At 39.8% G+C, this 21747-nt stretch overlaps 4 protein-coding genes and 1 long non-coding RNA gene across 5 annotated transcripts in view; 2 read left to right on the top strand and 3 right to left on the bottom strand.

Moving 5' to 3' along the window:
* Positions 1 to 820: 820 nt before the first annotated feature.
* LOC116604752 lies at positions 821 to 2871 on the top strand. Its single transcript, XM_032367566.2, has one exon. It carries the CDS (start codon positions 1066 to 1068, stop codon positions 2347 to 2349), a length of 1284 nt encoding a protein of 427 aa, XP_032223457.1. The 5' UTR covers positions 821 to 1065; the 3' UTR covers positions 2350 to 2871.
* Positions 2872 to 9272: 6401 nt separating this feature from the next.
* LOC116604741 lies at positions 9273 to 10587 on the bottom strand. The gene is made up of 2 exons (XM_032367541.2): positions 10246 to 10587; positions 9273 to 9634 (listed from the first exon to the last, which is right to left on the bottom strand). The coding sequence occupies exons 1-2, from the start codon at positions 10498 to 10500 to the stop codon at positions 9353 to 9355; spliced, it is 537 nt and encodes a 178-aa protein (XP_032223432.1). The 5' UTR covers positions 10501 to 10587; the 3' UTR covers positions 9273 to 9352.
* Positions 10588 to 13228: 2641 nt separating this feature from the next.
* LOC5522242 (protein PLANT CADMIUM RESISTANCE 2) lies at positions 13229 to 15686 on the bottom strand. Its single transcript, XM_048726776.1, has 3 exons — positions 15558 to 15686; positions 13891 to 15431; positions 13229 to 13651 (listed from the first exon to the last, which is right to left on the bottom strand). The coding sequence occupies exons 1-2, from the start codon at positions 15646 to 15648 to the stop codon at positions 15193 to 15195; spliced, it is 330 nt and encodes a 109-aa protein (XP_048582733.1). The 5' UTR covers positions 15649 to 15686; the 3' UTR covers positions 13229 to 13651; positions 13891 to 15192.
* On the top strand, positions 15288 to 16094 carry LOC125556774. Its single transcript, XR_007307612.1, has 2 exons — positions 15288 to 15423; positions 15550 to 16094. It is a non-coding gene; the product is annotated as an uncharacterized LOC125556774 (long non-coding RNA).
* A 1361-nt stretch (positions 16095 to 17455) lies between these two features.
* LOC5522380 (phosphatase and actin regulator 4) overlaps positions 17456 to 21747 on the bottom strand; it is a 32967-nt gene continuing 28675 nt past the window's right edge. The window contains exons 10-13 of the mRNA XM_048726248.1: positions 21589 to 21686; positions 20948 to 20987; positions 20692 to 20768; positions 17456 to 20187 (exon numbers count right to left, since the gene is read on the bottom strand). Of these exons, the coding sequence (XP_048582205.1) occupies positions 20172 to 20187; positions 20692 to 20768; positions 20948 to 20987; positions 21589 to 21686 (231 nt within the window). The 3' untranslated portion in view covers positions 17456 to 20171. The remainder of the gene's footprint in view (positions 20188 to 20691; positions 20769 to 20947; positions 20988 to 21588; positions 21687 to 21747) is intronic.

Genomic DNA, 21747 nt, shown 5'->3' with positions numbered 1-21747 from the left:
CAAGACACACTTCATAATGATTGGCGCGATAAATAAACTTCAGTTTGTGGAGATGGTTCAAATCAATTAACTCTAAGTGTCCTTAAAATATCCTGTAGGAGTGTTTCTTTCTTATAAGGAAGTGTTGACACTTGCACTTTAGATTTTGTAAAACGTTGTAAAAGGTTCAGCGATACAAATGTCTTCTCATTTGGCTTCTTGTATTGCTGCTCCTAACTGTAACGTTTCCAAGTTGGTCAAATAAAGGATACAATCTAGGTGCCTTCCTATCTATCTTATTTTCAAATGCGGTAAGAATACTATCAATCAGGGTATTTGTACCTACAGCGGAACAAATATTGCGGAAAAGGCAAGCTCCCCTCAATATGTGCGTATCATAGCAATATTTTGTTTAGGGTATCGCGGGAGTTTCCGCAAGCAGACACAGGCAATATTCAAATTAATTCTCTATAATTTCCAAGCTTACTCAGAGCCTGAGTTGACTGTTTTGAAAAATCCTTTTAAAGAAAACGAACCACTCTACATGGTTAATAAAAACTTGGTGCTCTCGGCACCAAATGATCTCTAGAATATATAAATAGTATGATAGAGTCCAACTGTTTAAATATTCCCCCGAAAAATTGAATAAATTATTTTCTCTGTAGAGGTTACACAACTCATAGCGGCCTTATCCTGTTATTTGTCCCTTTGTTTGACATTTCTAAAAACACTACCAGAATAAACCGTGGTATTTTTAACTTGGTAATCTTAGTATAAATTATATGTTATTTTCCATTAATTTTGAGGTCAGTGAAATAAAAGATAAAGGCTCGCAATTTACCGACAGATTTTCCTAGCATCTGTCATCCTGATGGGAGACCGTGTTTGATCTTATTTCCTTATATGGTACACCTGCTTAAAACTGGGGATATTAATTTTTGCTGTTTTGAAAAGACAGATCTAGCAATTACTTCCAAAATTATGCTTCATGAATGGACAGCCAGCAAAAGCGAAGTCTGAGCAAAACAATACGTCGGTTTTGCTTTATTTAAAGGGATTAATACAAAATAGAAAACACCAAAGGCGATGGATTCGGGTAATTCAACCAATCCGCGCGGAGGAAAACTTCTTTTACCTAGATTGGAATACTCTCAACTCGCAAATGGCTCTAACGTGGAATATAGGAAAATGAGAAAAGAGAACGCTCAAGTCGATGGTATTTTTTTAAGTGACCAAAGCAGAGATTTATTCCAAAAAGATGGAGAGCATGCGGTCGATAAAGAACGGCATGAAAGTGCAGCGTTCACTAAGTTTTCCGTTCTACCACCTATTCGGGATAAGGATCCATCAATAAAACAAGCTTTCCGAAACACAAGGCGGCCCTCGAACATTAGAACAGAGATGTTTGACAAACTGAAAGATTCTCGAAGTAGTCTGGACTCCCAGCAACGAAGAGACAGCTTTCAGACGAGAAACGTAAGAACAGGAATGAAACAAGAGCCTTACGGAATATCCAGCTCAAATTCTTTAGCTATTGTAGGTAGGAGTTTTACAGGACCTGAATTTGAGGGTTTGGTTGTTGATGGTTTGGACTGCATCAAAACAAGTCCGCAACGTAGACCATCAAGTATGCCTAGCCCCGCGAGCAGACAGGCAGTGTGTTCACACTGCGGTGAAATTGTGCTAAGAAAAAAATACCCATCGCGAGATTCAATTACCTCGAACATGGAAAATCTTTGGAATATCCCTGGGGTCTCCCAAAGAGGGCAAAACCTAAGACGATTTAATTCTGACACTTCATCGACAATTATCTCCGTGGAAAAATCAGACAGAAAGTTCTGCTTGTGTGGCAGTAATAACACAGGCAGCCGCAGCAGGACGGAAAGCACGAGGCGGTTAAAGAGCAGTGCTTTTCTGAGCGCTGATAATGGAAATAAAAAAATGGGAGAAGGAACACGATCTCCCCGTCCGCTAAGCCGTTGTCACATCGAAATTAAGATGAGCGACCTTCCCGGAGGTGCGGATAAGAATTTATCTAAAGTAAAAGCAAACGACGGCGACAGATTAGAACTGGTTACTAACGATACAACAACTGCGTTAGAAGCACCTTCTATTCAAATCGAAACGCCTGAACTAAATGAAAATAATTCCCATGAAGAGAATGTGAACACTTACGAAGCTTCTCCTCAGATGCAACTGTTAATCGATTCCCTAGATAAAGCAAAAGAGGAATTGCCAAAAGAGCAATTGGAAATGCCGCAAATGTCGGTACGAGAAAAACGGCGACGTTCGGCACTTTGTCGCGTAAAGTCAAAACAAGTAGACGACTTTTTGCTCGTTCACAACCTTAGAGATTTAGGATTACTTTGACTATTAGAGATCTAGGATTACTTTGACTAAAAAGGTATGTAAATTTCTTGTTCGTGCCTCTTTGAAGATGTATATTCCGATAAAGAAAGTGTGGCTTTAATGATCTGTTGGAAATAATAGCTTTGTATACAAAGTTCGCGAGGGTAATTTATTTCATGGAAGTTGTGGTGACAAATTGCTAGAACTCTCCCACTTTGCCGTCTCCGATACAGTCGTTATCTCTAAATTTTTTACCTTCTTATTCTTAATTCACTTAAAAAGAAACCGAACAGACTCACATTCATAAAAAGTTTATACATATATGCATATAAATTTTCTTTTCTGGCGTAAGCTATATTTATTCCACAAATAATACATAATACAATAATACAATTTTTTTCTGTATTGTAATGTATTCTTAATGTACAAAAGATAATTGATGAGCTCAAGAGATAAAACTCGTTAAAAATGTTCAAGTCGTTTCTGTACGAAGACATCAAACTTACTTTTCTATATGAAATTAAAACACAGCGTAATAAAAAACGCGTAATCGTCATTGGTTTTATTAGAACAATAACATTTAATTAATTCTCAGCAATGTGTGAATCGTGGTTATAAGGCTTATTTGATTTGATTTTTTTTCAGGTGATGAATATTTGTTTGCTTGTAACATAAGAAACACATCGACCGGTTTATGGCAGATCAACGTGACGGAATTTCGTGCCTTTATTAAATTTGATCCTTTAAGCCTCATTTCGTGACCACAATTAATCGTGCAACTTCTCCCTAATATTGCAGTGAATTATCCTTCCATAATGACACGTTCTTAATTATTTTTGAACCTCACTAGATGCGGAGGTGTGCAAAAGACACTCGTTTAACACGGAAAGAAAACATTCTTTTAATCCTTGTTTTAATATATACCTCGGAATTACACCCATACTAGATGTGTAGAAAAAGTAAGTTAATACGAAATGATGACTATCCTGAGGGGTTTTACCTACAGACGAAAACTAAATCCTTAGAAAGATATTCCCGTTTTGGTATACACCTCCAAGAGAAAGTGTTCCTTCTAAGGATATACAAGAATTTTTTTGATGGGTAAATGTGCAAAAAAATAAAAGCAGAAATGACGACCTTTCTAAGGGGTTTTACATACATACTAAAACTAAACCTAGAAACGGTCATCCCCGTTTTTATGAACTCCCCCGAGAGTAAGTGATAAGTGATTCTGAGGATAGACAGGAAGTTTTATCAGAAATAGAAAGATAACCACCCGTTTGTAAATTATTTTTCGCTGTATGTTGAGTCGGTTCCGTTGCTGTTTGTTTTTTTTCTTAACTTATCGTCAACTTCCATCAGATGTCTATATGGACTGCAAAAAAATAAAATAAAAAATCGTGTTTATGATCATCGCGGGGGATTTCAAAGACTGCTTTTAAGTTTTTTTTGTTATCTGGCCGGGCCGTCCATCATTTTGCCTTAGGTCAAAATTTTGCTTTTTTTGCGAAGGGGAAGGGGGAGGGAGGAGGTATCCGTTTATGTTGGAAACAATGGAAAATCTTCAATGGAAATGGAGAAAGCGTTATGGAATTGAAGGACTATTAATTGCCCAAAGCCAGTCATAATTATTATTTCTTTCCCCTTCCAATTCGAAGTCAAATAGTTTACGAAGCTCCCGAGATGTCGCCACAATACACGCTAAGCTCACTGCAAGTTGCAGGTATACCAAATAAGAAATTCGTTACATTCCCTATATAGATGTGACCGCATTCGACAAAAAAAAAAAAAAAACAAAAAAAAAACAGAGAGAATTTTGAAGATTTATCAACGGCACTTTCCCCCCTTCTTTAGAGATCGATCCGGGCTACCAGTGCGGAACATTACCATTTTTGGTTATATTTGATAAACAATCTGATTAACCAATCAGAGATGAGTATTACTATGCCCAGTCTCACGCGGACACGCCTCAACTCAGAGTGGGAAAACAAAATGGCGGTTCCGTTGAATCGGGAAAATCATGTTGAACGCCGCTTTTTAACTCTCTGCTAGCAGTGATTTCTTCTTATCTGTTTAAGCAGGGATTTCACCGACTCAGTGCGTCATATATACCCTATTTGTGTTGTTTCTCATCGGCAATAGACCTCATTTGCAGGGTTATTTTTACGACTTCACCGAATCGTACTGTAATGAACGCGGAAGGGTAAGCCACTGCTAGCAGGCTATAACATTGATCACCAATTATCTAGTTGTACGTTTCATCAAGTCATACAAATGCACAAAATTTCCCTGGATTTATCTTGCTTTCGCACTCGGAATGAAGACACTCCAAGAAAAATTTTAGCTGGGATATTGAAACTAAAATGAATCTTATACAGAATGGCAGCGAGTCTCATTAAAAAAAATGAAGCTAAATTGTATACAGATTGGCCGCGAGTCACTGTTTATTGTATGCAATTAAAAGACACTAAGTACTGTTTCAATGTTTATATTTGATCCTGGAATAAATCGATTTGCTATGATCAGTAAATCTCAGGGATGGCAGTCATTATTAATTGCTGCATTAGTTTGCTATTACTCGTTGTAAAAAAAGTCCTTACCACAAATGCTCACATTATGGTTTTTTTTTTATAAATGGATTCTAGAGGGGGCACTTGTTTGAGGGGCTATGTTATGTGCTTATTCAATGAGGGGTGTATGTATACCTCAGTGTCAGAACCATCCCCAAAGGACTTCATTGTATCCAGCTCTGTTTTCATCATGATTCATTTTATTAAAAAAAGGAAGTTTTGTGACACAAATCGTGCTTAATACACAGGTTCTAACACCAAGTTAGAGCCATTGAGGGTGTATTTCATTGTGTGTGCAGACAAACGGAAAAAGGCATAAAGTGTAAACTAGGGTGAGGAAAAGGCATGGTAAGGGCAAAGGGGTGGTGACTAAGGGTATGTCTAATTGGGGGTGCTGACACAGGTTGTGAAGATGAAGTAAACTTGTACCATGTTTGATTACTAGGCCTTGAAGATACTAGGAGAATGGGAGTATAGTCATACCCTGGGTACCAGAGGCTCCAAGCTTCACTAGAGCAGATATCATATGGAAAATATCTATTCATATTTGGTGATACTTCAGGCTTATTTTTTTCTCGCCAGTCTCTATTATATGCGCAAAGAGTCTTTTTTTTTAAAAAGGGAATTAAATTAATTTGATTTGATAGGCAAGTCTGAGTGTTAAAGCTCCCCTTTAAAACTACAGTGATATTAAGAATTGGGGTATATAGGTTTAAGTAATTGTTTGGGAGGTAAGTTTCTATACTTGGTATATTTTATGTATAGAACTCAGGTTTGGTTTTTTTTCTTGGGGGGGGGGGGCTAATTTGACAAAAAGTCCTTATCGCAAATGCTTATTTTAGCATATTATGCCCTTCTTTTAACCCCTCTTGTACCAGGTTTGATTACTAGGCCTTGGAGATTCTAGGAGTATGATTGTGCAGTCATAGATATCATACTGTATGGAAAATAAATATTTATATTTGGTGATACTTCAGGAGCATTTTTGATCTCAGTGCCTATTGCACAGAGTTTGTTTGTTGTCTTTTTTATAGAAATGGAATAAAATTGATTTTATATAATAAGCAAATCTGAGAGTTGAAGCTCCCTTATAGCAAGATTTTGTATTCTTGGGCTATAGAATTTAGGTTTGGTTATTTATTTGGGAGGTAAGTTTCTATGCTTGGTATATTTTATATATAGAACTCAGGTTTGGGTATTTTTGAGGATGAGTAGGGGGGCTAATTCATCAAAAAGTTCTTATCGCAAATTTTAACATATTATGCCCCTCTAGCATTAGATTTTAGAGGGGGCACTTGTTTGAGTGGCTATGTAATGCGCTTACTCAATGAAGGCTATTTTATGGTGTGTGCAGACAAATAGGAAAAGGTATAGAGTGTAAAATTAAAGGTTGAGAAATGCATGGTAAGGGGAGTGAGGTTGTGATGACTGAGGGCATGTCACATGTGGTGTGCTCACAAAATGTGCGAAGACAAGGAAGTAAAATTGTACCGGGTTTGATGACTAGGGTCTTGGAGGTGAGGAGGATAGAGTTTTTTTTATAAAAGGGAATAAAAAAAAATTAAATTTGATAAGCAAATTTTCCTTCTAAAACTTTTTTACGGGACTGGCAAGTTTCAAGCTTTTGTATGATTTACGAATAGAACTCAGATTTGGGTTACTTTTTTAAAGGGGAAGGGGGGGGGGGGGGCTATCTATTCTTGGTGGAGTTTTAGGTATAGAGTTCAGATGCAGGTATATTCTTAGGGGTGGCGCGGTTCCATTCTTTTGGGGGCATAAAATGTTCGTATCTGTCGGAACCAACAGTCATGTTTACAGCTAGAGTGCCCCCCCCCCCTCCCCATGTTGTTGTGGTGGTCGCAGGGCAAGACATTTAGCTAAAGAATGATAAGAAGCGAACCCCCGAGAGACAAGGGTAGGGTAAAATGCTTTTCGGCTAAATGTTGACACGAATTTTCATACCTATTCTTCGGCGATTTTTCCCTGTTGTATAGACGTTGGGCCTTGACTCGCACCTTCGTCCTCACAATTCAACCTCCGCTCTCCTCAACTTTCACCATACCCTGTGGGCACTCGTTTCGGCTTGTGGTGAAAATTGTTTTAGTATGCCATGATCCTCATTTATCCTAGTTTAGTCCTGTCAAGGTTCTAAGCCGTAGAATTTGGTCCATCACACTCATATTTCTCTTTTTCTAAACGTAAACATTACGAAAAGAGTTCGATTTTACGGCAGTCTCCAATTAAAGCGCTCAATTTGAAAAGGTTTCCCAAACGATATTTTACTTTCGAGCACAGGAACTCATCAATCAAATATCAAACTTGGTATAGAGCAGGATATTTTGCTGTTTTGGTCGATTTTTGCGATGCGACGTCTCGCTAACAAAACAAATTCAAGTTTCAAACTCCGCGCGGCCATTTTGAATATTTGCATAATAAGTAGGTAAATCGATATAACCAAAAATAGTAATGTACGGCACTGGCTACCAGTTTCGGAAGGCTATAAAAGGCGTGACGCTCTTCCTTTAAGTTACAAGTCGCCAATTAGAAGCCAAATTCTGCTTAATTAAATTTGATTTATATTACTGAAATTACTATGTCGTTTGTTTTGGACTGGGAGGTAGGATAGGGGGGGCGTTAAATGGAACGGGGGCGTCAAGTCCCCATTCAAGTCATGCCCTACGTAGCAAGCATTTGTTGACATCAAGCAAGTCTCACGTAGAAGCCAAATTCTGCTTAATTTAAGAAATTTGAATTTGATTTTACCGAAATTACTATGTCGTAGCGTAGGGGGCGTTAAATAGAACGGGGGCGTTTATTAGAGAGGGGCGTTCATTACAGACTTGTAAAGCTTGGGGGGGGGGGGGGGGTATTAGAGACAGGAGGTGTTCTTTAGATAGGGGGAGTTTATTAGATCATGGTCCTGTTAAACATGATACATTTCAGTCCCAAATACGTTTTCTGCGAAATGTATTGAATTTTTTTGTAAGGCAGTATTTCTTTTCAATAAAGGCTATACTATAGGAGGGCGCCAAACATCCAACAGCTGTGTTCGTGTGTGTGCAAACAGACAAGTGAAACCTGGTTCTGGGCTGCGCTCGGTTGATAACGAGACCAAGGAAAGTTAAACCTCAATCAAAATTTCACCACCACCCGCCAGAACCTTACTGGTCCAGCTTCACGCCAGCGGACTTTATTGATACGAGGACGGCTAAGAGTATGGCGAAGGTTGAACTGTTGAAATCACAGCCCTCTTGATTTACCGAAACAGTTTATTATCAGTTAACAGGAACAAATGGAAATAAACTTCTAAAACAGTGGTGGAGCTGTAAATCCACAAAGCGATATACATACAATGTTTTATACGTTCGACATGATCCCTTTTCATACAGAAACTTATTCTTAACAAAAACAAATATATACAAATGTATACTTCTTCACAGGCGTCCTTAGGGGCGGACCAACTTCCAACAAAGAGATCAAGAGGGGGGTCCGGTCCCCTTGGATGTATTAGTGTTTCTTTACTATTGGCATTCCCTGCTAGCAGAGGCCTCTTTTCTCTGTATTTCGCTGGGCTGGAGTTCGCGAGGAAAAGATACCTCTGCCATAGGTCGAAACTGTTTCTGTTGCGCATGCGTGAGCGTTAATAAGCGACTGACGTGCCAAAACCCGTACCATCGCGCGAAAGCTGTCAATATGCTTTGCATGGGTTTAGTCGGAAATCATGAATCAAACTCCGGTTAGTTCTCCTCTGAACAACTGTTCAATTTCAATCACCTAAAACGTCACTAAAAAGATTGAACAACAAACGCAGCAAAGACGAGTTTTGTCTTGTTTGTGGGATTAATTTCAAGACATCTGGGCAGGCGAGTTTCTTCAATGTAAATATCGCACAGTTGGATTCGAAGAAAATGTTACAAAACTTTTTGGTAAACTTAGATCAGCTATTCCCAGAAGAATATGCAAAACTTGTAAACGGAAGATTGACTCGTTAGTCAAAAGAGAGAAAATTCTGAATGAAGATAAGGCATTGAATGGCTTCTTTTATAATTCGTCGCGTGATATTTCTACGGAGGACGCCGTTTCGAATGCGGGCTTATTATCCCGCAGCGGATACACGTTTCATGCATGCGCTAGTCATTGTGGGCTCAAATAGTGGCCAGTAATTTTAATTAAAATGAACGGAGCATGCGCTCTGGATCTCGTCCACGATCGTGGACGGCGGTTTGATCAAACGAACTTGCGACCCATGGCAGAGGTATCTTTTCCTCGTGAACTCCAGCCCAGCGAAATACAGAGAAAAGAAGCAGGGAACTATTGGCACAATGAATAAGTGAAAAAAAAATTGTGTGATTCAATTGTTTTCCTTCTTTTTTCGTTTGCTTGTCTGTTTGTTTTCCATGCTGCTTATTCATTTGTCGCTTATTTGTTGTATTGCCCATAATTCCACTTGATCATCAAATTTCTTTGAGCTCTTCCATGCTAGATGGTGACGTCATAGACGAGAAAAACGAGATCCGCTCGCTAAACGCCGAATAAGATCGGCGGCGGTAGTCACGTGTGGGCTCCGTTGTACTCTCTGACAGCCGGCGCGCGCCATACGCCGTGATGGCTTCTTCAGGGAGACTAATCTTGCGCCCGGCAGGGGTGGAATAGGGAAGATCTTGTACCGCGTTAAGCATTGTACGCACATGCGTGAACTGACGCATCAGATCCTGATCTTGTTGCTGTAGTATCTTCTGTTTAAAGAGGACAATTTGCTTAAGCCTTAGAACCCCACGTTTTCTCGGGATCCCTGTGGTTGACCACATCGATGGAATGACGTCACATCATCAACCACAGAAAACCCGAAAAATCACAGGAAACTCGTAAAAGGCAGTGAACTAGGCTAAATTTGCTCAAAAAAGGTGGTCTAGTCAAGTAAATATGACCCGAGCATCTCTGCAGTCGTGATTCTCATGCGAAATAAAAGAAACAGCTGGAGATAAACACCCTCTACTGACATTCTCGTCCCAGGTGCTAGAGTCTCCTGCAAATACTTATATTGTCGTGTTTTCAGCCTATACCAAATCTTTATCATATTCAGATTTCACTTTTAAAAATTATAAGAATATAGACATTTGCATGGAAATTTGCAGATTTGATGCATTCATAAGTGGCCTTCTTGTTTTGACGGATCTGAGGATGAATTGGTTCAAAGCTTTATACATTCGTCATATTTGAATCTTTTAGTGACATTACTTTAACGCACCGCGGCCAAATATAATAAAACATTAATTACAAGATTCAACCAGAGATCATCAGACATTTACCCAATCTAAATGACATCCATTTCCATAGTTGTACTTACTATTTGTAAATAAAGCCATTTTATAGTCGCCTCCACTTCCCGTTCTCTCTGTCTAAGAGGTTTCTCTCTTCGTTCCACCTCGCTTAATGAAAACGGAGGAGTTTCCCCACCGCAGTCGATTTTCTCATCTGTTTTCCTCTGCGGTGTCTCATCTTTAAAATGAACACGCTTAGCAGAAGCTGGACCGCATACTTTTTCAGTCGAGGAAACACCTTCTTTCCGTCGCCGCTGCTCGTGAATAGTTCTCAGAGGCATTTGTCACCCAGACTTGTCAGGTTTAAGTCGCAAACTCGCCGGATATTCTCCCTATAACCTACTACAACGTTGATCTGCTTGGCGGCTCCCACAGGAAGACCGCATGTTAATTACTTTGAAATTAAACCATTCACGTGAACTGTCAAGCGGAACTACGGGGTGGGGGGGGGGGGGGGGGGGGGTAGGGGGTTTTAACCCCACTGCTCTTGGGCTGCCTTTTTATTGTTTTCATTGTCTCTGTTCTTCTAAAATCGTCACGAAGGTAAAGTAGTGACGACCATTTTTGGGTCAAACCCCCCCCCCCCCCCCCCCCCCTCCTTGGCAAAAAGCTAGATCCGCCACTGACTGTAGCATCGTTTTCTCGCGTATGATTGGTGATAGCAACACTATAATTTTCTGGTTGAGCTCTCCCTTACCGGAACCGACAGCACACTTAAAATATACAAAATATATATAAACATGCATCATAGCCGATGGATTTTTAATGAGAAACTGTCTGGGGCCGCCAGATCCTGAAAAGCCGCTAACCCAGGGTCAAATTTGCTCTAACCCACGATTCAATTTTACCCCCGGATTAGTTCTGTTCCCGAAACGCTGATTAGTGCTGACTCTGGGTCAGTTTGGAGGTAAAATCTAACCCTGCTCGCGAGGTGGGTTAGCTCGCTAACCTACAGTTTAGTGGTGTAACACAGGCATCCCAAACTTTGTAGTAGAACTAAAGTTTCATATAATGAAGTTGCTCACCAGTGTTGATTAAGCAAGATGGCAATTAAATTACCATTTATATTTCCGGAATTCCTATGTCGTTTGTTTTTAAATTGGCAGGGAAGGGAGCTAGGGAGGGAGGGGGGGGGGGCGTTTAATAGAGAGGGGCGTTCATTGCAAACTTGTAAGCTTAGAGGTGGCGTCCTTTAGATAGGGGGCGTTTATTAGGTCATTTACGGTACTTGGCTTTCGGGAACGGTGAGTTATCCGTAGGTTATTAGCTAACCTACGATTAGCGACTTGTAACACTGGATTAGGCGCTGGCCTAGGGTTAAGTTAATCGGCCTTTCAGGAACCGTCCCGAGATCGGCTTTAGCATTAATTGTGGTGGTTGTACGCTTGCCGTGTTACGGTGACCCTTACAATCAGGTGCCGGTTCCTGAAAGGCCGATTAACTTAAACCTAGATCAGAGCCTAATCCCGGGTTAAATTTCGCTAATCGTAGGTAAGCTAACCTAAGGATAACTCACCGTTCCCGAAAGCCAAGTAATCTTCCGATTTAGCGAGTGAAAAACTGGTTTGACGAGTAAAATTCACACAGGATACCCAGTAGATTAATAGAGCGCAACTCAAATTTACCTTTGGTGGTTTTATATTCATGGAGAAGCCCCAAAAGACTACTCTACATCGCATGTAATTACCTCCATTTCATTGACAAAAATTTCATTTGCAGGATTAGATTTGGTGCGCGAGACACTACGAGACAGATTCATTTCAAGTATAAATTTCATGTAAATTTCTGTCTGTCCCCAGCACAATTTTCGAGTCAGCATCGCAACGAAGGTCGATCGCATAGCAAAGCGAAATGTTAGGACATTTGTACGGAAGCCCAGGCCGGTCACGAGTGAAGTTTAGTTTTGAATTTCACTTTGCGACTTCAACTATCAAATTGCAATCTGTTATCAAACTCCAACTTTCAAATTAAAGTCTATTATCGAATTCTAACTTTGAAATCGCTCTCCAATATCGGGCTACAACTTAAAAAACAAAAACAAACTCCCAAGTCGCTCTATTTTTTAGTCAACATAAAATTGCGCCTTCGCTTTTGAGCTAGCAAGTCACTCTCGCAAGTCAATCAACGCTTTCGATTTTCAACTTCTCTAATTGCTCTCGCTTTTTAAGTTAAAACTTCAAATTACAACTCACAAACCAAGATCGCTTTTCATCTCCAAATTACAACTCTCAAATCACACTCGCTTTTCATCTTCAAAATTAAACTCTCAAATCAAACTCGCTTTTCATCTTCAAAATACAACCCTCAAATCACTTAAAGTATTTCATCTCCAAATTACAACTCTTAACCCACAATAGTTACCGTAAATGCCAAAAATGTCTGAAAATCCCGATTTCTCCCATAAAAATCTCGAATTTTCTTATTGTTTTTCTTCCATAAATATGCCATTCCTCCCTTAATTATAAGAAATATATCTTTATTCGCATCGAAAAAAATAACTTTCCACAATTTACACATGTTTTACAAATTAACCTAATTTCTAATATAAATACTGACTCTCCTACCAGTGAAGCAAACAAGCCAACAAGGCATTCTGGGAATATGGCCAAAGCCGCTGACCGGTACTTTTGTATCAAGCAATGTTATTGACAGGGTTATTGACGATCGGTTTATTTGAAAAAAATCACATTTCTACCGAAAATCGGCAGCATTTGGTAGGAATTTTACCTAAAACCCTAAATAGTTTTCTTAAAATCCTGAAAATTTAAAAAAATCTTTAGATCTTTTAAAAATCCCGTTTGACTCTAAAAATCCCGAAAAAAAACACGGCATTATGTATCTAGGCCTAATTTGACTTTGCACGCTGAGCACAAAGAAAATAAGCGCGGGATAGGTGGGGCTAAATCGGAGCGTGGAATGTTTGAAGCGAGGCAATTACTTTAGAATTTAGAAATTAAACACTCGCATTTCAACTTCTCTTTTTTTTTCTTTCTATTTTTGGGAGGGCGGGGGGGGGGGGGGGTGGGGCTTATTTGATATTTTGATTGCACTATATGATTGCACCAACTATAATAACATAAATTCACATCCCAGGCAATTTTCAGAAATTCGGGTGTCTTCTTAAAGTTATGTTGAGGATAATTGTTATTGCAAGATGATATCAAACACAACAACTATTAACGTGTAATTTTAATAAGGCTATAGCTTATAATGTTTTTACAAATGGAATCCTATAGTTTTTAAGACATATTAGCGATCAAACTCAGCAAATAATTGATCTTATAATTATCAAAAGACTATGGTGTAATGCTCCCGTTCTGCAATATGTCAGGTTTGGAGAGAAAAAAATTATCTATATAATACAGAAATAATACACAAATAAATAATACACAAATCAATCAAAATTACATTGGCTTTCTTCTACAACTGCATCTGGATAAAAAGAAAATAAACACTTAACAACGACATAGCGAGCTGAAGCTCGTACCCAGGGGGGGGGGGGGGGGGGATAGTCAAATTGTTATCAGAAAACTCAACACCCCCCCCCCCCCCCCCCTTTATTACTTTAGAAACATAATTTAGCATTTTCTTATTGTATTGGATTAAATGTTATAGTGACCAGGCGAATGTTTTTCACAAATGAAACGAGTCAATGAGAAAGGTACTCTTACCTCCACTCCAGACCAAAGTCTTTGGATATGTACGCAATAATGATAGAAGACTTCCCTTTCTTTATCATTTATACAAACGCAGTACACATTCCTGAAAATTGCATACTCCTTAATTAGTTTATTACAGTAACCGCTTAATCTGTGAATAATGATAAGAAAGCAAAGAAAGCAAGTTTACAGGACAGCTGCGAGGGATATACGCTGTGTTGCCGACTTTCAAAGCGCGGCCATACTACCATACTCTTTTGCTTGACTCTAATGCAAGAGTGCAGCTGCAATCATGTCGAGGAATATTCTGTCGATGATAGCTAACGCAGATGGTTATGTTGGAGACGTCACTCCAGGTAAATTTATTATTATTTAATGTATTTGTAAACTTGCTTTCTTATCATTATTCACAGATTAAGCAGTTACTGTAATAAACTAATTAAGGAGTATGTGTTCGAGTTATCCGGGTTTTGTATTCGAGTTATTCGGGTTTTGTGTTCGAGTTAACCGGGTTTCGTGTTCGAGTTATCCGGGTTTTGTGTTCGGGTGATCCGAATTCTGTGTTCGAGTTATCCGGGTTTTGTGTTCGAGTGATCAGGGGTTTGTGTCATCCTTCCTGCGTCCCCGATCTCCGCCACGCCCTGGGTCCTCGAGGATGGATTTGTATTCGAATTATCCGGGTTTTGTATTCGAGTTATCCGGGTTTTGTGTTCGAGTTATTCAGGTTTTATGTTCTGGTTTTGAATTCGATAAGTTAATCAACAAGCGCATTACTTTTTTTATTTTGGAGTGCTTTTCTTTTCCTATGGTAATAAATATTGGATTACCATAAAAAATAACAAAATGAACTGTGAGAAACAAACGGGAAGAAAGCAATGCTAGCCAGCCCAAGAACGCAACTGCTTGATTGTTGTTGTTGTTGCTTGTGATTAACCTTTTTCTTTTTCGTCCCAAATGTGTGCCGATATGACAGCCACCCGCAAGATAATTTCCCCCCCACACACAAAACCCAAAGGGAGATACGGTTTCTAAACTCCTCCGTTGTTACATTTATAATACATAACATAGGTGGGCACTTTGACGCTAATATCTAAATAAAATCATTTAGTCATCTTAAATTTTGTTCAGGTCCTACGGTGGAGGGCTACACCGGAAGTCTTGGACGCTGTAAAAATTGTTCTTCTGCACAGGAGAATAATTTCTCAGAGTACAAGATCACTCCATTTTCTTTCTTCCAAGGATAAGACAATAATAGAGGGCTCAGGCTGAGTAAAAATCCAGTGAAGCTGTGAAAAGTTTCTGTTGCCACTACATCTAGCAGCGAGCGATAGATTGCGAGCCGGGCGCTCCTTTGACTTGTTGTGCAGACTGAACTAGAGAGCAAAATGGGCAGCAGATCGTCGCAGCACAATCACCAATAAACGAACCGCTGATGCCATGCTGTTCACGAATCTTGCCACGGACGCTGGACATCACTATAAGATCGACCACTGGAACAAAGAAAGCCAGCCCGCATAGCAAACAGCTATCTCCCACAGCCTCGGCGTTCTTACTTACCAGTGGAATCAGTGCTTACTTACTTATCAGTGCTTACTTACCGAGGAATCGGTCTCCTAGTATTAGCGAAAGCTACCTATAGGAGTAAAAGTTCAAAGTTTCAAAGTTTCAAAGTTTCTTACCGAACGTATAACACGGAGCTATATACGTGATCAAACAGGTTCCACAATCGTTGAAGCAGCCGAAGAGACCATTGTTCCAATCATTGGCCATCTTTGAAGAGGTAGTGGTGGGTAGATGCGGTAAGATATAGCGGCTAAAAGAGCAGTAAACTCTGGTCGTCTCACAAAGAGCTGAAGAGTCAACAACGCGGCACACCCTCAAGCAAACGTGTTGGCGGTGGCTGTTATATTATGCAAATCTGTCAGCATATTGTGCGTTACTAACTATGTCACTTGGGTCACACAACGCGGGGGAAATCACCACGATAGCTCCTAGCCTATACACGCGATACGGACAGATCGCTTTAGAACATTTCAAGAGTTGTTTTTATATTATCGCTCCGATCGCATGTGAGTTCATTGCTTTATGGATCGGGCTATTCATTACAACGGAAAACAAGTTCATTTTTATCGCCTGTTATAAAATACTGTGGATGAATCACAAAAATTAAAAGGGCCCAAATAACTAATAAAGGCGTCCTGAAAAAAAAAAAAAAACGAATAAAATAGTATTTTTGTGTCTGACAACATAACTTCCAGAAGCCCGCAAGCAAGGAAGTGTCGATAAACTTAAAGATAATATCTACATAGGGGGAGTAGATGTCAAGCTTTTTGACAAGGGCTTCTAGTAATAGGGCCAATCAAACCTGCTTTGCCCTTTCACAATGATGACTTTAATGCCACAAACTTTTGTATATTTTACATAACTCAGTTTCAACATTTCATTATATAAGATATTCAATTGACGAATCATAGGAAAAAAATCAAATATCAATCAATATCTAAAACTCTTGAAGAAGTTTTTTGTCGCCTTAAAAGATTGTAGCTTTGTTAGCGCTCTTTGTTTTGGTTATGAAACGATGCAAATTGATCATCATTACTGTACTACTGCTTTCGTAGTCTCCCGCGCAGCCGTTCTTTGTGTCGGTTACGCAACGCTCAGTGGGGATGGGAGCGTTGCGTGACCGACACAAAGAACGGCTGCGCGGGAGACTACTGTATTCGTGTTTTTTATTCTCGGTGAATACTGATAGGACTTCAAAATGGGGGTTGGATGATGGCCAGATAGACGGCTTATAACTGATCAAGTGGTTTTTGTTACAAACCTTTTATTTTGAGATACTATAATAGAGAATAAAAATTGTGCTTTTGGAGAGGATGTAACTCTCGACCTTCGCATTTCATGACGCCCACGGGACACGCGCGTACTGCCAATAAGTACGTTTTTTTTTTCATTTCTTTTTTTTTTTAATTTCTTTCCAATTTTACATTAATGGCTACTCAACCCACAAATAGCGTAGCTAATCGAGGTGGGTGGAGTTTTAAATATATAGGAATAATTGTTTATTATTTTATGTTTTATTTATATTTTATTATTTTGGTAGGTCATTACATAGATCTTACTATTCTTCATGCTGAATTGGATTTGTCGCGTCAGCAACGATCAAGCAGGCGAAGGCACATGGACAGTAACTCCCGTCGCTCAGGCATTTATTTTCTTCGAAAAAAGTGACTTTTCAATTTGTTTTATTCAAAAAGTGGATATCCACCCAATCTCCCCCCCCCCCCCCCCCCCCCCTGTATCCGCCCCTGATTTTGTTGCGTATGTAGAATTGTGTCTGGCATTTTTACATCCACGGGAACCCAGGTCAGGGGTTGACCATATTTCTCCGATGACGGAACAAGTTCGGCGGAGGGGGTAGGGGGGTTTAGGAGCGAAAAGACGTCTTCTCCCTCTCCCCTTTCTTTCCCCTCCCACCCCCTCTCCTCTACACCGGAGTGGCGAAGGGGCGGAGAGTGGATGATGCAACTCTCCTCGTGCTGCAATTTTGTGTCCACAACATCAATCAACAGCATGGGACAGTTAATGTGTTTATTGTGAATTGCCTAAAGAAATTATATTGTATAATTTCTAAGTTTATATCGACCCTAATTAAGCACGTACAAAATTATTAAAGCACGGCTTCATACCACCCCCTGTCAATGTAACTGAGGTAGCCGTCACCCTCTCCCAAATAGAAAACTGCTTAAAATAACCTACAGCCGGCATAGCTGTGGTAAACCATTGGCCGTGATGGCCTGAAACACAGGCTTGTAACCAATCCCAGCAAGCATGTTCGTGCGAGCCGGAGCCTGAGTGTATGTGCATTCAGTGAACTACAGACTCTATTAAATATATATTTTTTCATTTCTTCTAACCTTGTTTTAAAAATTATATTCAAATTTATAGTTCCAGGGTCAGAAAACCGTCTTAGTAATCGACCATTTGATATCTGACTGGGGTAGACAGACTTTTCCAGCACGATTTTTTTCGATTTTCACGATTTTTTTGGCCATTTTTTTTGCTTGCTCGATTTTTTTTCAGTGCTTTTTAGCCAAGGATTGCATGTTCAATTTGGAGGTTTTGACAGGGTCAAATTCATTTTGTGGAGTTAACAGTTAGCTATCAAATGGCAGACCACTAACGTGAACGCAATCAAAAATCCTTTTTCCTACGAACACAAAGGTGTGCTAAACTCTACCCATGATGCATTGCATCACTGAAATATCTCTGAGCTTTCTTGACATCAAAATGACTAGCGCAATGCATTAAGGGTAAGGCTTAACTGTCCCTTTAACCTTCCGAGATGCACAGAGTGTACTCTTAAAGGCCCGCTGCGGGCATCACTCTAAAGCAGTGCAGCTAGTGCCTAGGTGCATGTTGCGTGACAGACAGTATAACCGTGACTGTCACGGAAGAGCGTCACGCCCTGTAGTCTTTCTTGTGTAGACTGATTTGCTCATCAGAGTCTCGATTGGCAATATCAGCAGAATGTTAAGTCCACTTGCGCACAAATCGTTTAACAGAATCAAGGTCCCGTTAAACTGTGCCACGGATAAAGCAGACCACGTGCGAACCGGAGCATACCCACAGTCCACATCAGCCTCCTCCGCAGGCAACTCCTAATGAAAAGAGCTGAAAGAATGGGTTACCTGTGGCTAAATTGCGGAGGAGGGAGACAAGTTTGTCACTTTTTTTTGCCACAGGAAACCCAATCCTTTTTTTTGTCTTTTTCTGGTCTTTGAGATGCCTGCGGAGGAGGCTAAGTCCACATCACGCGAACCCGGTTTTCTTAGGAACGGGCCATTGGATATTTAGAGGCTAAAGCACCATGGCCGTAGCAGGTGGTGAGGCACTGGGGGCATGTGCCTCTCAATATTTTCAAAAATTATAAGGAAATGACCAGTGGGGGCGTGGCTGTGCCCCCATTGTTAAGCCCCCCTAATAATTTGAGACCTGCTACGGCTATGAGCATAAATAAATAATGAACACAAGTGCGCAAATAATGCGCATATTTGTAATCCTTAGGCTTCATACATATGAAAGCTTTTTTTCCTGAAAATTCCGTGGGCGAAGAATTCAGTAAATGCCCCCACCCCTTTTGGAATAGATCCGATGGTCCGTCCCTAGTAAGAAACATTTGCGTGGAAAAGCAATAATAGCACATTAGCTAGTTTTCCTGTGTTCACAAAAAGTCCCTGCGAGCTTATAGAATTGTAAGCGATTCACGTGGAAACCAGGCTTAAAAATCCTGCAGATGAGAATAAACGGTGTTGCCATAACAACAAATGATTTACGTTTGCTGGATTTTGATAACTGATTTAGGTTTGCTGGATTTTGATAACATGATGGTTAAAACTATCGTTCTTTTCGGGTTTCTTGTGGTAATTCGGGTTTCCTATGATGGATGATGTGACAACCGAAATTGTTAGCCCTTTCAAATCCGTTCCGACTTTTAACCACAGGAAACCCAGCCACTTTTCTTTTAGTTTGACGAAGGGCAAACGCTCGGAACGTCATAAAAACGGCTCTGTTTTTACACAGGCGTAAAACATGCCTCTTCGACCACAGGTAGCCCAAGCTCTTTATTTGTCCCATTGATTTTACGGTAAACAAAGGGCAAAAACTATTTCAAGATTCAAGATTCACGATTTGAAATTTTAAACGAACGAAGGCGCTTTAATACGGCAAAAAGCAAATATAAACACAACACTACACACGTCTATTCAACAAGTTTTTTTTAAATATTTTTCACTAATTTTGTTTTTCGCCTGTAAAATCAATAGGGTCAAATAAAGAGCTTGGGCTACCTGTGCTTCAACCTTGTTGATTTACTACAGAGAAACCCCGAACAAAGCGCCAGGATGATTAATTATAAATGCTGGGAATTATGAAACAACAAAAAAGTATTTTGTCTGATGTTATTACTCTCACTAATATGTCAAGAATGCTACGGACAACAGATGATTTTCCGATACGGTGATAAGGCGAATGTCTCAAACCAACTGCTATCATTAATCCAGCAAACGGCCATATAAAAACCTCAATCTGGTCTATGTACAATTCTTCTATAAGAGATAGAAAATTACTATACATCAAAGTATATACATAAACATAGGCATAATGGCATGCCACTGTACAAGTTCGAATTTCGATTCGTTTGAATTTTTTACCAACAAAAATAACACTGTCGCCTGGGCTGTGAAGGTCAGTCAACATCATTTTGTAAAATGCTCTAAATTCAAAGTAGAAAACTAGGGACGATGAAACCTGAAAGCAGATAAAATCACAAAGTTGGATATTAGGGTTATTATCAGTGCCTCAATACGTGTGGATGGGTTCAAGGGGTGGGTCTATGCATATCATGGGGTGGTACTTGTTCATATCGTATACAGCAAGGTATATTTGGGGGGTGAGGTTGCATGGAATAGAAGATAGTCAAGCATGGGTGCACGTATGGGTGTGGAAGGGTGCACGTATGAGTGAGCATGGGTGCAAGTATGGGTGTGGAAAGGGGGTGGTGGGGTTGCAACACTGTGGCTATATAAAGTGTGTTTGAGGGGGGGGTACTGTGCATGAAATAGAAGATAGTCAAGCATGGGTGCACGTATGGGTGAGCATGGGTGCAAGTATGGGTGTGGAAGGGGGGTGGTGGGGTTGCAATACTGTGGCTATACAAAGTGTGTTTGAGGGGGGGGGGGGGGTACTGTGCATGAAATAGAAGATAGTCAAGCATGAACGCACGTATGGATATGACGATGGAAGTGTTCTTACCTTGTATACTGTTTACTCTCCTCGTGTACCTGCATCTCAGTACTCTTGAACTCGTTAAGTTCTTTCCTGATGGCAGCCTTTGAACAGTAAAACCGAAACAAATGAGTAACAGCCCATGCTATGATACACCTTATTGTAAATCAAGTATTGAAGATGCTCTGACATTTGACATACTTCCTCCATGCATCAAACCATACACCCCACAAAATAAGTTAATACCCCACATAAAAAATAAAACTAAAAAAATATCAATCACCTTATCCTCTGGTGTAAGTCGAGTCCAGGGTTTGTCGGCTCTGTAGTAAAAAAAAAAAACAGGTCACATTTATAATTTTAAACAAAGAATGCAAAAATATTTTACTAAAGTTCGCATTCAAAACAAAAAAAGGAAACACTTTCGGAAAAATGTAGCGGTTATATACCAGAGTAGCTTAAATGGAAGCAGAAATATCTAGAGTATAGAGAAAAAGAATCAAACAATATACAAGTGTTGCGTAAAAATGAGACGTGCGTAATTGAGTGGGTGTAGGCAAACTATTTCAGTCTTAGGTTAACTTCAAACGTCGTATTATCCATGAGCCGTATTCAATGCAAATACATGCAAACGAATAGAGTCGATTGTTTCATCTTCATTTACATGCATTTGCATTGAATACGGCTCATGAATAATACGACGTTTGAACTCATCCTTTTGCCAGCGAGGAAGTGAGATGATCGACATTCCTTTTTAAAAGGCTGTTGAAAGGCTTACAGTAGTGAAAAATGCAGAGAATTCCCGTGGATGTTCTACTGACTTTACAATGTGTACAGCCTCGGTTAATTCCCCTATGTGCGACTTTAGCAAAAAATGGGGAAAAGCGTAATACAAATTTGTTTTCTTGAACTAAGTAAACTTACCTTCTGTCGTACTCATGGCACTCAATACAGTCCACATATTCGCTGAATTTCAAAATTTTCTTCTCTTTTAACTCTTTTATCGTTGGCCGCCGACTTAACTGTAAAAAAAAAAAGAACGTTTTAAAATAAGGTTCTACCACCTTTAGCATACCGTGATGG

The sequence above is a fragment of the Nematostella vectensis genome, chromosome 4 (genome assembly GCF_932526225.1).
Source record: "Nematostella vectensis chromosome 4, jaNemVect1.1, whole genome shotgun sequence".
NCBI classification, from domain to species: domain Eukaryota; kingdom Metazoa; phylum Cnidaria; class Anthozoa; order Actiniaria; family Edwardsiidae; genus Nematostella; species Nematostella vectensis.
This window is presented reverse-complemented; position numbering and strand designations above follow the sequence as displayed.

Bases quoted from the DNA above. Each gene is read 5' to 3' on its own strand.
- LOC116604752 (XM_032367566.2), top strand. From the start codon at position 1,066: ATGGATTCGGGTAATTCAACCAATCCGCGCGGAGGAAAACTTCTTTTA.
- LOC116604741 (XM_032367541.2), bottom strand. From the start codon at position 10,500: ATGCCTCTGAGAACTATTCACGAGCAGCGGCGACGGAAAGAAGGTGTT. The intron at 9,635-10,245 runs GTAAGTACAACT...CTCTTTAAACAG, and splicing joins AATGGCTTTATTTACAAATA to AAGATACTACAGCAACAAGA.
- LOC5522242 (XM_048726776.1), bottom strand. From the start codon at position 15,648: ATGGCCAATGATTGGAACAATGGTCTCTTCGGCTGCTTCAACGATTGT. The intron at 15,432-15,557 runs GTAAGAAACTTT...TTCCACTGGTAA, and splicing joins AGCTCCGTGTTATACGTTCG to GTAAGAACGCCGAGGCTGTG.